Source organism: Mus pahari, chromosome 4 (assembly GCF_900095145.1).
Source record: "Mus pahari chromosome 4, PAHARI_EIJ_v1.1, whole genome shotgun sequence".
In the NCBI taxonomy this organism is placed as follows: domain Eukaryota; kingdom Metazoa; phylum Chordata; class Mammalia; order Rodentia; family Muridae; genus Mus; species Mus pahari.
This window is the reverse complement of record NC_034593.1, coordinates 22,063,778-22,077,872: the sequence shown is the minus strand read 5'-3', so window position 1 is coordinate 22,077,872 and position 14,095 is coordinate 22,063,778. Positions and strand designations below refer to the sequence as shown.

At 45.8% G+C, this 14,095-nt stretch overlaps 1 protein-coding gene across 1 annotated transcript in view; it reads right to left on the bottom strand.

Moving 5' to 3' along the window:
* Positions 1 to 14,095, bottom strand: part of Nceh1 (neutral cholesterol ester hydrolase 1) — a 65,902-nt gene that overhangs the window by 10,340 nt on the left and 41,467 nt on the right. Inside the window, exons 2-3 of the mRNA XM_021197086.2 lie at positions 13,633 to 13,861; positions 10,020 to 10,089 (exon numbers count right to left, since the gene is read on the bottom strand). Of these exons, the coding sequence (XP_021052745.1) occupies positions 10,020 to 10,089; positions 13,633 to 13,861 (299 nt within the window). The remainder of the gene's footprint in view (positions 1 to 10,019; positions 10,090 to 13,632; positions 13,862 to 14,095) is intronic.

The window sequence follows — 14,095 nt, the reverse complement described above, 5'->3', positions numbered from 1 at the left end:
TTACACAATGGAGTACTACTCAGCCATTAAAAACAATGAATTTATGAAATTCTTGGGCAAATGGATGTATTTGGAGGATATCATCCTTAGTGAGGTAATCAACCCTTTTCTTAAAGACTGCTTCTAACCGTGTAGCCCTGGCTGGCTCAGAACTCACAAAGGTCCACCAACTGTCTCTGCCTCCCAGACAGTGGGACTGAAAGTGTGCACCACCATACCCGGCACCTTTGCTCAAGCTAAATTATTCCTAAATTTTACTCGGTAAGGAAAGATACTGCTGGGCTGGAGAGATGGCTCAGCAGGTAAGACAAGCACTGACTGCTCTTCCAGAGGTCCTGAGTTCAATTCCCAGCAACCACATGGTGGCTCACAACCATCTGTAATGGGATCTGATGCCCTCGTCTGGTGTTCTAGTGTGTGTCTGAAGACAGCTGCAGTGTACTCGTATAAATAAAAATAAATCTTTAAAAAAAATGAAGAAATTCAGGAGATTGCCACATTATCAATATTTAAAATAAAAAGAAAAGATACTCCTTCTGTAGAGGAGAATGAATGTACTGAACACAGTGAGACTCCAGTCACTTCAGTATGGCAACATTTACCTGAGAGAGCTAAATGTATTTATAAGACATAGAAAACTTAAGAGTCAGGAGGAAATTCATGGGTGGTTTATCTAAAGAAATGAGGCAGCCTGGCCTAGTGGCAGAGGCCAGCAATCCCACCAGGCTGGGATTAGAGTGAATCCCAAGAGTAAATTCAGAGTCAACCTGGGCAACTGCAGACGATGCTCTCAGTGGTACAGCGTCTGCCTGGTGTGTGTGATCCCTGAGAGAGAAAGGGAAGGACCAAGGGAGTGTGCCTGCTGTCTGCTGCTCAAGCTCCAAGTTATGTCCCTGGAAAGCACTGGAAAAACATGTGTCACCTACCCAACTCAGAGCTAGAAGTGTGTATTGTGTGTGTGTGTGTGTGTGTGTGTGTGTGTGTGTGTGAGAGAGAGAGAGAGAGAGAGAGAGAGAGAGAGAGAGAGAGAGAGTTGGTGAGTATGTGTTTTTGCCTTTTTGCCACACATTGAAGGTTCACATTACTTCATTTGTGTAGTAAATACTCTTGGTGTCTCGGAACAAACAACATGATTTGGGTGAATTAGCAATATTCCTCATACAAATCACCATGCATGAACACCATGCTTTTCCTTGTCAGGAGAGGTAGGGCTTAGAGGCAGGAAGATCAGAAACTCAAGGTCGATGTCAGCTATGCGGTGAGCTGGAGGCAAGCCTGAGCTGCATGCCATAAACTACAGAAAGCCTTACCCAAAGTAAAACGTGTTCTCTCTCTCACCAGATGTGCTAATCTGCACACAGACGTAACTCTAGCACCGTGCTAATCTGCACAGATGTAACTCTAGAGCTGTGGTCATCTATACATATGTAACTCCAGCACTGTGGTAATCTGCACACAGATGTAACTCTAGCACTGTGCTAATCTGCTCATATATAACTCCAGAACTGTGGTCTATACATATGTAATTTCAGCACTGTGGTAATCTATACATATGTAACTCCAGCACTGTGGTAATCTGCACATATGTAATTCCGGCACTGTGGTAATCTGCACATATGTAATTCCGGCACTGTGGTAATCTGCACATATGTAATTCTAACACTGTGGTAATCTGTACATATGTAACTCCAGCACTGAGGAGACTGGGGAGGAGGGACACACAAGTTCGAGACTAGCTGAGTGCCACAGCAAGTGCAGGCCAGCCAGAGCTGTAGTTGCAGGCCAGTGTCTCAAACAAGCAAGCATGATAAATATACCACAGACACACTTTCTTCTGAATTCTGCCTGCACTTCACCCAATGCTAGCAGCTTCTCAAAAGCACTGAGGTGTGAGCCCTGCCCCCCCCCCCCAAATACTCTGATTCCACTACTGTTGGATCTATCCAACATCTATCTTAAAAGGAAAAGCCCCACGAAGTCCCAGTGTTGCACCAGGTCAGCTGAGTCAGAAGCCTAACACATAAACCCCCCTTCCCCACCCTCCCCCCAGGCCACTTCCTGTTTCCACCGAAAGGAAAGGATTTTCCCCTATCATTTCCTCATCAAAAGTCCCCTCCCTTTCATTCCAAATGACACTTCTTTCAATAACTTTTTGAGTCCCTCGTTTCTGGCACCCAAGTGCTCTGACAATAATGCACTGTAACTCGGACACCTCAAATTTCTTGAGCAAAGAAAGGCTAAGACTAGTCAAATGTCAGACAGTTCTACTGAGCGGTGGTCCTATGGGCTAACGCTTGGTTTTGCTGAGGCAGTGTCTCCTGGAGCCTAGACTAGCCTCAAACCACGAAGCTGAGGATGACCTTGAACACCTTCTCCTGAGTGCCTGAATTACAGACATGGGTTAAATGTCTGGCATAAAAAAACCAGGTTTCATGCAATGCAGGCACTCTACCTCCAGCCCCCAACTCTTACTTTAGCATTTACTACGGTGACCAGGGAAAGGAGGCAAGGCAGAGAGACTGGCAATCTGGCACCCGGAATCTCACTAATGTCCAACATGGTTGGAACAAGTAGTGTCCCTTAAAACTAACATAACCTGAAAGCCATGCCTCCTGCTGTCTGCAGAAGAACAACGTTCACCTCGGGTTGTGCCAGGTGGGTGAAAGGTTGCATGACAGTGGAGAGTGAAATCATCTTCCTGTTAGATTCAGTGCAACACAGACAAGGTCACAGCCTTTCCAGATACCGGTGGGTTTTTTTTTTTTTTCCTTCTCCCAAGGAAATTTCAATCAGTTCATCACGGAAACCATAAAAGGCTTACCATCCTCCCAAAGTTTAGAGAACCTAGATCTTCCGTAGGGGAAATCCAAAATAAATTAATAATTATACGCAGCTCAAGCTCTCTCTCGGATAGAGACAACACGAGAGGAACAATCTATGCATTCCTTTATCAAAGTTCTTTTTTATTAAAAGAACGAACAGTAGGGGCTGGGCATGGAGCTCAGTTGGTAGAGTGTTTGCCTACCATGAAGTCCTGGGTTCCACCTGTAGCACCACATAAAACCCGGCATGGTGCCACGTGCCTACAAACCCAGCTACTCAAAAAGGGCAGACAGGAGGGTCAGAAGTACGGAGGGTCAGAAGTGCAAGGTCATCCTTAACTACGCAGCAAGTTCAGAGCCAGCTTTGGCGACACGAGACTCTATTTTTTATTTTTACTTTTTTAAAAAATATTTATTTATTTACTTAGTATAAGTGTGTACACTGTAGCTGTCTTCAGACACTCCAGGAGAGGGCATCGGATTTTTGTGACAGATGGTTGTGAGCCACCATGTGGTTGCTGGGATTTGAACTCAGGAGCTTTGGAAGAGCTGAGCCATCTCACCAGCCCTTTATTTTTATTTTTTAAAGGAGGAGGAGCAAGAAGGAGGGCGGAAAAGAGGGAACGGAGGAGAAGTTCAGACAACAGCTGTACTGGAAATCAAGAGCTGCCTGTTTCCTGTTGGAAGTGCACCTTTGGGAACAAACACAGGAGCCCAGTCTTCCTTGCTGGTTCCACTTTCAACCCGGGACTCTTGAGAACAGGACGTGTTCACACCGCCCTGACCACCAATCCTTCAGCAAAGGAGGGTGCCATTAGAGAGTAAAGACTTGACTGACTGGATAAACAAACACTCAGTAAACAGGGAATGGTGCCTCCTGTCTCCCCAGCACTTCAGTGCCTGCGACAAAGATTTCTGTGAGTATGAGGTCAGGGTGGTCCATAGGCTGAGCTACAGGATAGCCTTGGCTACAGAACAAGGTCTGGTCTCAAAAAGGTGGGAGAAGACAGATAGCTCAGTGGGTAAAGCACTTGCCCTGGACACTCAAGGAGGGCCCGATTTGAATCCCCAGAACCCAGGTAACGAGCCAGGCACGGTGGTATGTGCTACTAATCCAACAACAGGAAAGGCAGAGACTGGCCCGAGTACTTGGGCAGACAGCTCCTGAGGAAGGACACCTGTGGTTGTCCTTTGATCTCTCTGTGCTTGTCACATGCATCCACAAACAGACACACCCAGTGGGAATCCACAAATCAGATCCATATTGGGACGATCCATAAAAATCTTAAGAGGTTTGGAGCCCACATGTGAAGTCTTTTTAAACTCTTGCAATGTGCTGGCCCCAGCTTGCGACATCCAGAGGCTCACAAAGGCTTAGTGGCAGAACACTTGCCTAGAATGCGTCAGGTCCTAAGTTTGGTCCCCCAGGGCTGTGAGAAGGAAATGGCGTCCTGAGACTTATCTGTAAAGGCTGAGACAGCCCAGTTCCAGGTGCTGCTTATCTCAACCCCCTCTCCCTGTTCACAAGCAAACCTCACCCTTAACCTCAGTCCAGACAGTCTGACAGCACTACAGAAGGAACCCAGGCTATCCAGGAGACTGTGGGCTTCTAGCTTCCTCTCCTGGTGTAGCTGCAGAGACTAAAGAGGGATCAGCAAGGCCCAGTATGAACCAGCGGGGCCAGACTTCCCAGCTCACGGGTTTTTTTTCCAGTCATCGCTGGAATGTGAACGCAGCATAGCTCTGTGTGTGCACATGTGTCTCACGGTACAAGTATGTGTGTGCATATACACGCAGAGGCCACAGGTCAACCCTGGCTGGCACTTCTCAAGATGCCACCCACTTTCCTTTTGAGACGGCTCCTCACTGGCCTAGCACTCACAGGGTAGACTTGGCTGGCAGGCAAGTGAGCCCTGGGAGCTATTCCTCCACCTCCCTTGTACTAGGATTACACATTGGTACTTTTCTCCAGTTTAAGTGAGTTCTGGGGACGGGATGTAGGCCTCCATTCTTGCACAGTAAATACTTGGCCAAATAAGCCATCCCTCTGGACCACCCCCCTCCCATCTCAAATTCAAAAGGACCTCACGTGTAAGAGAAAGGCCTCCCTCAGTATTTCTTCCCCCTTTGGGATTTTATTTGAAGAAGCCATCAGGGAAACAACACAATTTAACTAAGAATGTTTGAAAGGAGCGCCTTGCAACTTAGCTTCAGCAAAGAAAATCAGTCTATCTTCTGGAAGCAGTCACAGGCTTCTCTCCGTAGAGTTAGATTGAGTGATGCTGTTTGATGCTGGCTGGGGCAGACATGGCCGAGTGAGCGTGCGTTGAGCTGGTCTCGGTTTGTGTTGTTTTGTTTGGTTTGTGTTCAGGGAGTTTTGAGTTGAGCTGATCTTCTCAATTATTGCTGTTTTTGGTGGTGGTGGTGGTGGTGGTGGTGGTGGTGGTGGTGGTGTGTGTGTGTGTGTGTGTGTGGAGAGAGAGAGAGAGGCTGGAACCCAGAACCTCACACATTTGAAAAGAGCAGTCTACCCCTGCGTCACCTCCCCGTAGCTCCACTTAACCACTTCAGGAAGAGAAAAACAAAGCAAGGCAGATTAACAGTGAGGTAGGTGACCGTGTGGCTTTCAGATTGCCACATACCTAAAGCTACGTAAGCACAGTGTCCCAAAAAAAGCACCGTGGCCCCAAATTTTATGGAGAATAAGAACAAGGCCCTGAAGTATCCAGTGCTTGTACCAGGACAACCATCAAAGCCCACGCACATCAGCATCTTGTGCAACTGAACTAGCGGCGGGAACCTCAGCTCAGCAAAGCTTCAAGCTCTCCCAGTATTGGGTGGAACGTTATGTGGTTATGTAGAATAGAGAATAAATGTAAAAGAAATTATTTAATTAAAAGCAAAAACTTGAATGTTTTCCACAACAAAAAGGGTTGCATAATGAATCCCCTATAGAATTTGATATTATCCAACATCCAATGTGTGTTGACAACCAAGAATATCCAGGTTTATTATTATGATGGCTAACTTTGGTTGAGACAGTCAATGTTGGACTGCCTGAATCACAGCCCGTAAGCCGCTCTAATAAATCCTCTTTACATACACATTCATTCATATATACACATACATACATATCTACTCTATTGACCTGTTCCTTCGGAAAACCCCAACTAACAATTTATCTCATAGTGTACCTTTGAAAAGAAGGTACACTTTGAATCTCTCTTGTCCCTTACGTCCCATGATCCTGGCAAAGGTTAAACAGCAGTGTGTTAGAAATACCCTACTCTGTGAAGGTAAAAACAAGATGGTCCGGGCTGGTGAGATGGCTCAGCGGCTAAGAGCACCCAACTGCTCTTCCAAAGGTCCTGAGTTCAAATCCCAGCAACCACATGGTGGCTCACAACCATCCATAACGAGATCTGACTCCTTCTTCTGGAGTGTCTGAAGACAGCTACAGTGTACTTACATATAATAAATAAATAAATCTTTAAAAAAAAAAAGATTGTCCTAGGTTATATAAATAATAATGTAACCATGTAAATAATAATGTAACCATGTAAATTAGATATTAGATAAATTAGATATGCTGCCTTTGATTTACCAGATACACACTGCACAATTAGTAAGTGATGCCAGCACAGTGCCCTAGACGGCCCTAAGTAGGAGGTCCTGGCTTTACCTACATTCTAAAATAAAGGCCCGTCTGTGAGTTAGCTGCCAGGCCCGTCCCTGACTGCTGCAGACCAGCACAGGCAGCGCATGCATACGAATCCCACGACCTGAGTTTTAGCTCTTTCTAAAAATCTTTTTTTTGTTTGTTTGGTTTTTTTGTTCGTTTGTTTGTTTTCGAGACGGGGTTTCTCTGTGTAGCCCTGGCTGTCCTGGAACTCACTCTGTAGACCAGGCTGGTCTTTCTAAAAATCTTGATCATATCTTTCCTACCTTTCTGGGTGCTACGATAAGCCTCGACTCAACCGTAACGCGCCTGTGTCACTGGAGTCAAGGGACTGCTGGGGTAGAGAAGGGTGTGTAGCAAGAGCTCAGGGTGTGCTGCCCATTGTTGTTACTGAGGGCAGGTAAACAAGACCCCGCTGAGGCTAGCTCCTCCGTGTGCCAAGTGAGGCAAGCCCGGTTGCCTTCCTTCTCTAGGCCTTTGAATAACTCTAGGTAGCAGAAACCACTGAAGGGCCCCTGAAGCTTCTTCAATACCACATTCCGGGGTCTTGCTCTAAGGGCTTGGCTCCTTCAATGCCTTTCTGTCCCCTGGCCAGTGGCCCAGGCGCAAAGACACAGTTTGTTTATTGAGTGATTCCTGCATCGCTGAACTTCACTCGAGAGTCCTCAGAGATCTGGAAGGTTGGCTGCAGGTTCAGAAAAGCATGGAACCACGAAAGGCAACTACACCTAAATCTGAGGTAGAATGGAAGCCTCCTTAGTCACACTGTGTGAGCCCAGGCTTCTGTTACAGGGTAGAACTGCCTGATACCTCAGTACAGCATCTCTTCACTTAGACTACAGCAGGAGGACTCCCTGCTGAACACCGGAGGCCCTTTTATTCCAACTGTCTAAACTGATCCCTGGACACATCTGTCCCCATCCCAAGTCAGCCCGATCTCCTTGGTGTTCACACTGCAGCCTTCCATAAGGTGCTGGGAACCCAGGTTCCTTGTTTTCTGGTCCCAGGGAAAGATCTTTAATCCCAAACCGGGCGTGGTGGCACACGCCTTTAATCCCAGCACTTGGGAGGCAGAGGCAGGCGGATTTCTGAGTTCGAGGCCAGCCTGGTCTACAGAGTGAGTTCCAGGACAGCCAGGGCTACACAGAGAAACCCTGTCTCAAAAAACCAAAAAAAAAAAAAAAAAAAAAAAAGACCTTTAATCCCACCTCAGGTCCACAGTAGGCCAAGGGGGTTGAAAGCCACGAATGGGAGGAAGGCAGAGGAACGGGAGAACTGGATGAGCCTGGGTTCATATAAGCAGTTGGAGCTTTCCCTGTGTGGTTGTGTGGCTGTTATCAGTTTCCCTCGATCTAGGCTTGATAACTAGAGAGGTGTGGGAACCTGTAAAGCTTCTAGCCTGGGGTCAGTCCCACACACCACCCATGTGTCTACTTAGCTGGCTGACTGCCTGTGAATGACTCAATTGTTTGGTTGTTTGGTTGTTTCTGTGAAGAAAATAGTAAAATACATACTGTGTGGGAGTGGAGGGGTATGTGAGTGCACACATGTGTGTGTGCATGTGTGTGTGCGTGTACGTGTGCATGCATGTGTATGTGTGTGTGTGCGTGTGCATGCATGTGTATGTGTGTGTGCGCGTGTGTGTGTGTGTGTGTGCGTGTGCATGCATGTGTGTGTGTGTGATACATGTGCGCTGCTTCATGCTCCTGTAACTGTGTGTGAGGAGGCCAGAGGTTACCACTGGGTGTTTCCTCTATTGCTCCTTGCCCAGCTTTTTAAGATAAGGCTCTCAGTGAACTTGGAGCTCAGCAATTCAGCTGCACTGGCTGACCAGCAAGCCTCCAGGATCCTCGGCACTGAAATTATAGCATGCGCGGCCACATCTGTCCTTTGGGTCCTGTCAGCTTGTGTTGTTGTTGTTTGGGTTTTTGTGGTGGGGGTTGCTGGAGATATGAAGCAACCTTATGCTTGCACAGAAACACTTCATCTACCCAGTCAGCTCCCCTATGCTTGGTTTCGGTGTTTTGCTGTTGCTGTTGCTGCTGCTGCTATTGTTGTTGTCATTGTTGCTGTTCTTGTTTTGAAACAAAGGGCCCAGATTGCCCTAGAAATTATTACACAGACCAGACTGGCCTAGAACTCATAGCAACTCTCCTGTCTCTAGCCAAATGCTCAGACCACGTGCATAAGTCACCATGTTATACTACCCTGGATGAGTCATAAGAGAATTTAGAAATTCAGACTCTTTAGGCACCCATCATACAGTCAATAACTGAATTCCCTGTGTGCGCTGGGAAGTTTTTGAGCACAATGGATTCAGCAATGAACAAAAATCCCCACTACCCCCATGTGCATTCTCTACTGCAAACATGTGATAGATTAAACATATGGCCCATTGAACACGGAAGACGGCTTCAGAGATAGAGTGAAACAGGGGAAAGCGGCTGAGGTTTCCCATGTAGCTGTCAAGGAGGGCCTTCATAAAGGGAAATCTAAGGAAAGTACTAAGTCAAAGACTGAAGGCACTGGAACCACACTGGCACGATTCAGAGATGAGATGTGCTGTTGCCATGGTAACAGCTGTCAACTTATTCAGTGACTTCAGAGTTGCTGAAGACAACGTCATCTAAGAGAGCCAGCAGAGACCAGCCCATCACAAGGCTTACTATTAGTTACATGTCTAATGTCTGCTGCGCATATGTGCTATCTCCGAGAGTTATAGAAACTTAACTGGTGGTCAACAAGGTTCTCTTTAAAATTTCAACTATTTTTAGTTTTAAAAAGTTTCTGTCAAACTTACAAGACTACATTTTAAAAAGCCTGGGAATACAGCTCAGTAGCAGGCACTTGCTGAGCATATATGAGGTGCTGGGTTGAGTTGCACTGCGGGCAAACAACAAATGCAGAATATTTAAAGTAAAGTAAATCGATGTATGATCGATTTCAAAGCCCAGTTCAAAGACAATGATGCAGACACACACATCTGTAATCGCAACATTTGATGCTATATTTTATTTTTCTTACTAAGTTACTAGACTGTTACTTAGAATTTCTTCTTAATAACAATTATGACTATTGGAGGCTGGAGAGATGGCTCAGCAGTATAAAGAGGACTTAGTACTCTTTCAAAGGACCAGAGTTGGGGCTGGAGAGATGGCTTAGTGGTTAAGAGCACTGATTGCTCTTCCAAAGGTCCTGAGTTCAAATTCCAGCAACCACATGGTGGCTCACAACCATCCGTAACAAGATGACACCCTTTTCTGGAGTGTCTGAAGACAGCTACAGTGTACTTACATATAATAAATAAATATTTTTTTAAAAAAAAGGACCAGAGTTTTGTACCAACTACTCATATTGGGCAGCTTACAAATACCTGCAATTCCAGTTCCAGGGATCTAACACACTCTTCTGGTTTCCGTGGGCACCAGCACTCATGTGCACATACCCACACCCAGACATGGACACATATGAAGAAATCAAAGTCTTAGTGAGAGTTGTGACTAGTGGTAGCTACTCACTCAATAGAAACGATGACGGCGTTCAGTTCCTCAGCCATTGCTGTGCACAGTTGGTCATAGTAGCTGATTTCTAAGAGAGAAGAATGAGTCACTACAAAGGCGGTCATTCGGGCTGTCCACTCTCATACACTGCAGAGTATGGATTGCTTTTAGACTAAGATAATAATAGCAACAAACACCGAAAAGTGCATGTGATCCCAGTGTGTGGCCCTTGCTTCTGATCTCAGGAGCGGAGAGGCAGGGGTATGTGGATCAGGGGTTCAAGGCTGCTGCCGTGGGCCATACCTTGGGATGCATGGGACTGCTCAAAACCCAAACAACTAAAAAACAGGAAGGGGTTAGAGGGAGAGGAAGAGAAGAGGAAGGAGGGAAGAGAAGGGGAAGGGCAGGGAGGGGTGGAGGGATGGTTAGAAAGGGAGGGAAGAATGAAAGGCAAACAGACACACTCAACTGCAAAACTTAAATCTATTTTATGATAAAATGTAATTACTATAACAGGAAATCAGTACTGAGCGAGTTTTGGATATGTTTTTAACTTACTGAACATTTATTTCATACTGGGCTATATGAAACACACCACATTAATTCTGATTTTGAAGTTCTTCAAATATACACTATCAAGATAAATCACGGCAAATTAGCAGTTTCCTCCTTAGAATTATAAGATTTTATGCTTTTAACATCCTCGTTCTCTGTGATTTGGGGAAAATTACCAATGTAAAGAAGTGGGGAGTTTCTTTACACCAACAGAGAAGCAGGGTTTTAGGAAATTTTAGTATTTCCTAGAAAGGAAACTAAAATGCCCTCGGGAACAATATAATTTTAAGAGGTAAGGATTGACTTTTTTTTATGTTTTCTTCCGATACTTTCCAACCCACCAGTCTAGGATGTAGTGCAGTTGGTAGAACACCTGCCTATCAGATATGAAGCTTCGGGTTTGAACCTAACACCACATTCACTGGGGGAGGTAGCAGACACCTGTAATCCCAGCACTCAGGAGGTGAAGGCTGGAGAATGGGAAGTTTAAGGTCATTCCTGGCTAGCCCAAGTACATGACACATGTCCTGACACATGTCAGGTGCCACAGACTCTATCTGTCCAAGGCAGTGACCCTATCTTATTGATTTTTGGATCTAGCACACCTGAGTGACTATAATGCTTAGCACTGGTTGTCAATTTTACGAGATGTAGAATCGCCTCTGGGCATGTCTGTGACAAGTTTCTAGGCTTGTTAACTGGGGAAGGAAGACCCATCCTGAGTCAGGGTGGTAGAAATCCATGGGTCCTGCTCCTGGACTGAAGAAAAAAGTAACAGCAACAACAACAACAATGATAGAACTGTAGATACAATATAACAAGCCACCTCATGTTTCTGTCCATGGCCTTCCTTCCTGCCACCATGAACTGTACCCTCAGAATGTAAACTATAATAAAGCCTGCCTTCCTATAGGTACAGAGACAAAATTTAGAGCTAAGATGAAAGGATGGACTATCCAGAGACTGCCCCATCCGGGAATCCATCCCATCATCAGCCACCAAACCCAGATNCTAATGCACATGCCAGCAAGATTCTGCTGAAGGGACCCTGATATAGCAGCCTCTTGTGAGGCTATGCCAGTGCCTGGCAAACACAGAAGTGGATGCTCACAGTCAGCTATTGGATGGAACACAGGGTCCCCAATGGAGGAGCTAGAGAAAGTACCCAAGGAGCTGTAGGCGGCTGCAACCCTGTAGGTTCGACAACAATATGAACTAACCAGTACCCCCTGAGCTCGAGTCTCTAGCTGCATATGTAGCAGAAGATGGCCTAATCGGCCATCATTGGGAAGAGTGGCCCCTTGGTCTTGTAAACTTTATGTGACCCAGCACAAGGGAAGGCCAGGGCCAAGTAGTGGGAGTGGGTGGGTAGGGGTGCAGGGGTGGGGGTGGGGTATAGGGAACTTTCGGGATAACATTTGAAATGTAAATAAAGAAAATAATAAATAAATAAATAAATAAAAATTTAAAAAAAGAAAAAAAATAAAGCCTTCCTTCCTTCCTCCCTCCCTCCCTCCCTTCCCTTCCCCCCTCCCTTCCCTTCCTTCTCTCCCTCCATCCCTTCCTCCTTAAGTTGCTTCAGTATTTTGCCATAGTAACGAAGAACCAACTGATACAGTGATGATCCACAGTCCAGGTCTGCCCACAGCTGTGAGTGTCTGCACTAAAAGTCACCTTTTGAACAAACTCACATAATCAGCGGGAACAAGCCAGTGAATAACAGAATACCTGATGGGTATAGAGCTAAATGAGATGGAGTTCTGAGAGAGTTGTACATTTTATATTTTGTGCCTTAAAAGTTCAGATAAAAACATAATAAAGGAAGAGACCAAGTTTGAACAGTTTTTTCTTTATAGTCTGTTAAAATTACATTTTGATTTGTGTGTATCTTGGGGTGCCACCACGCCTATGCAGAGGTCAGAGAACAAGTTCTGGGAGTCAACTCTCTCCTTTCACCACGTGGGTCCCCATGTATAGAACTCAGTCATTAGGCATGGTGGCCAGCACTTCTGTCTGCTGGGCCGTCTTCCAGCCTGTCGATAGGTTTTCTGGATGGAGAATACCAAAAGCTCTGGACTCCGGATGAGGAAGGAGGTCATGGTCACTACAGGCAGAAGCCCTGAGCTTTTGAGACAGCCTGTGCCCATGATTCAATACTAGACAGCCTGCTGCTTCTAATTGGTTCTGCTCCTGAGAGCTGTCCAACTGCAAAGAAAAGGCCTCCTCACTTGGAAACACTGTGCTTTCTTTTAACGGCTGCATACTTTCGGTATCTTACTCTTTGGGTTTCAAAAGCTCATGTTGAGTTACCTTGTATTAAGCAATGTCCACTCTATTTTGTAAGAAGAATCCTTCAGAATCTAGTTGATCACGGCTACAGATAACTAGCTCACGTGCTTGTAAGGGTGGTGACTTCTGGTAAAATGAAGGTGAGCTTATTTTCATACAGAAAGCTAATATCACTGGATTACAGTAAGTCTATGATTTAGATCATGGGAGCTTGTGCATGCCACACAGCACTCTACCATCTAAGCTACATTCTTAGCTCTAAAAGACTTTCAAAGCAATCAGCACTAAGAAGTAAATCACCGGGCTGGAGAGATGGCTCATCGGTTAAGAGCACTGTGACTGTTCTTCCAAAAGTCACGAGTTCAAATCCCAGCAACCACACGATGGCTCACAACCATCCGTAATGAGATCTGATGCCCTCTTCTGGGGTGTCTGAAGATAGCTACAGTGTACTTCCATATAATAAGTAAATAAATCTTAAAAAAAAAAAAAAAAAAAAGTAAATCAACAAGGGCTGGGGCTAGGGCTCAGCTGTAGAGCCATTGTCTCACAAACGATGCTTTCAACCCCCTGTGCTATAGATGGGAAGATATGAAGGAAGACAGGAAGAAAACAAACAAGGAAGGAAGGAGAAACCTCTGTAGACCATAACCATATAAACAAAAGAGGCACTGACAATGTGGCCAGGGCGACATAGGAACCAGGATGCTCCAGGAGAACCCTGGGTCCCATTCTTAAACAGTAATCATGCCCCTCCCAGCGTCCCCTGACAGTGGCAGGGACTTACTTGCACTAGCCAGGGCCCAGCCTCCTCCGTGGATATAGATGATGCTGCGTCGCAGCGGCTCTTCCGGTTTCGGAGAACCTTCAAACACTCGGACTTCTACCCCATCGAAGTCGGTGTCCGTCACCTTCACTTTCAGAGAAGACCTTGCACTTTGCTTGCCGAAAGAGATGATGATGAAATTCAGTGTGATCAGATGGTGGCTCAGTCCCAGGGAATGTATCAGGTTACTCTGCAAGGTTGTGGAGAAGAGGGGTGGTATCAACTGTTAGCATCAGGCAGGTATACAAAGCAGTGCTCAACAACACGGGGGGGGGGGGGTTAGCTTGCTTGTATTTTTTCAGAGTGAGCATGCAAATGTGTGCATTCGTGTATGTGTATGTGTGTGCATACGTGCCTGTGTGTGTGTGTGTGTGTGTGTGTGTGTGTGTGTGAGAGAGAGAGAGAGAGAGAGAGAGAGAGAGAG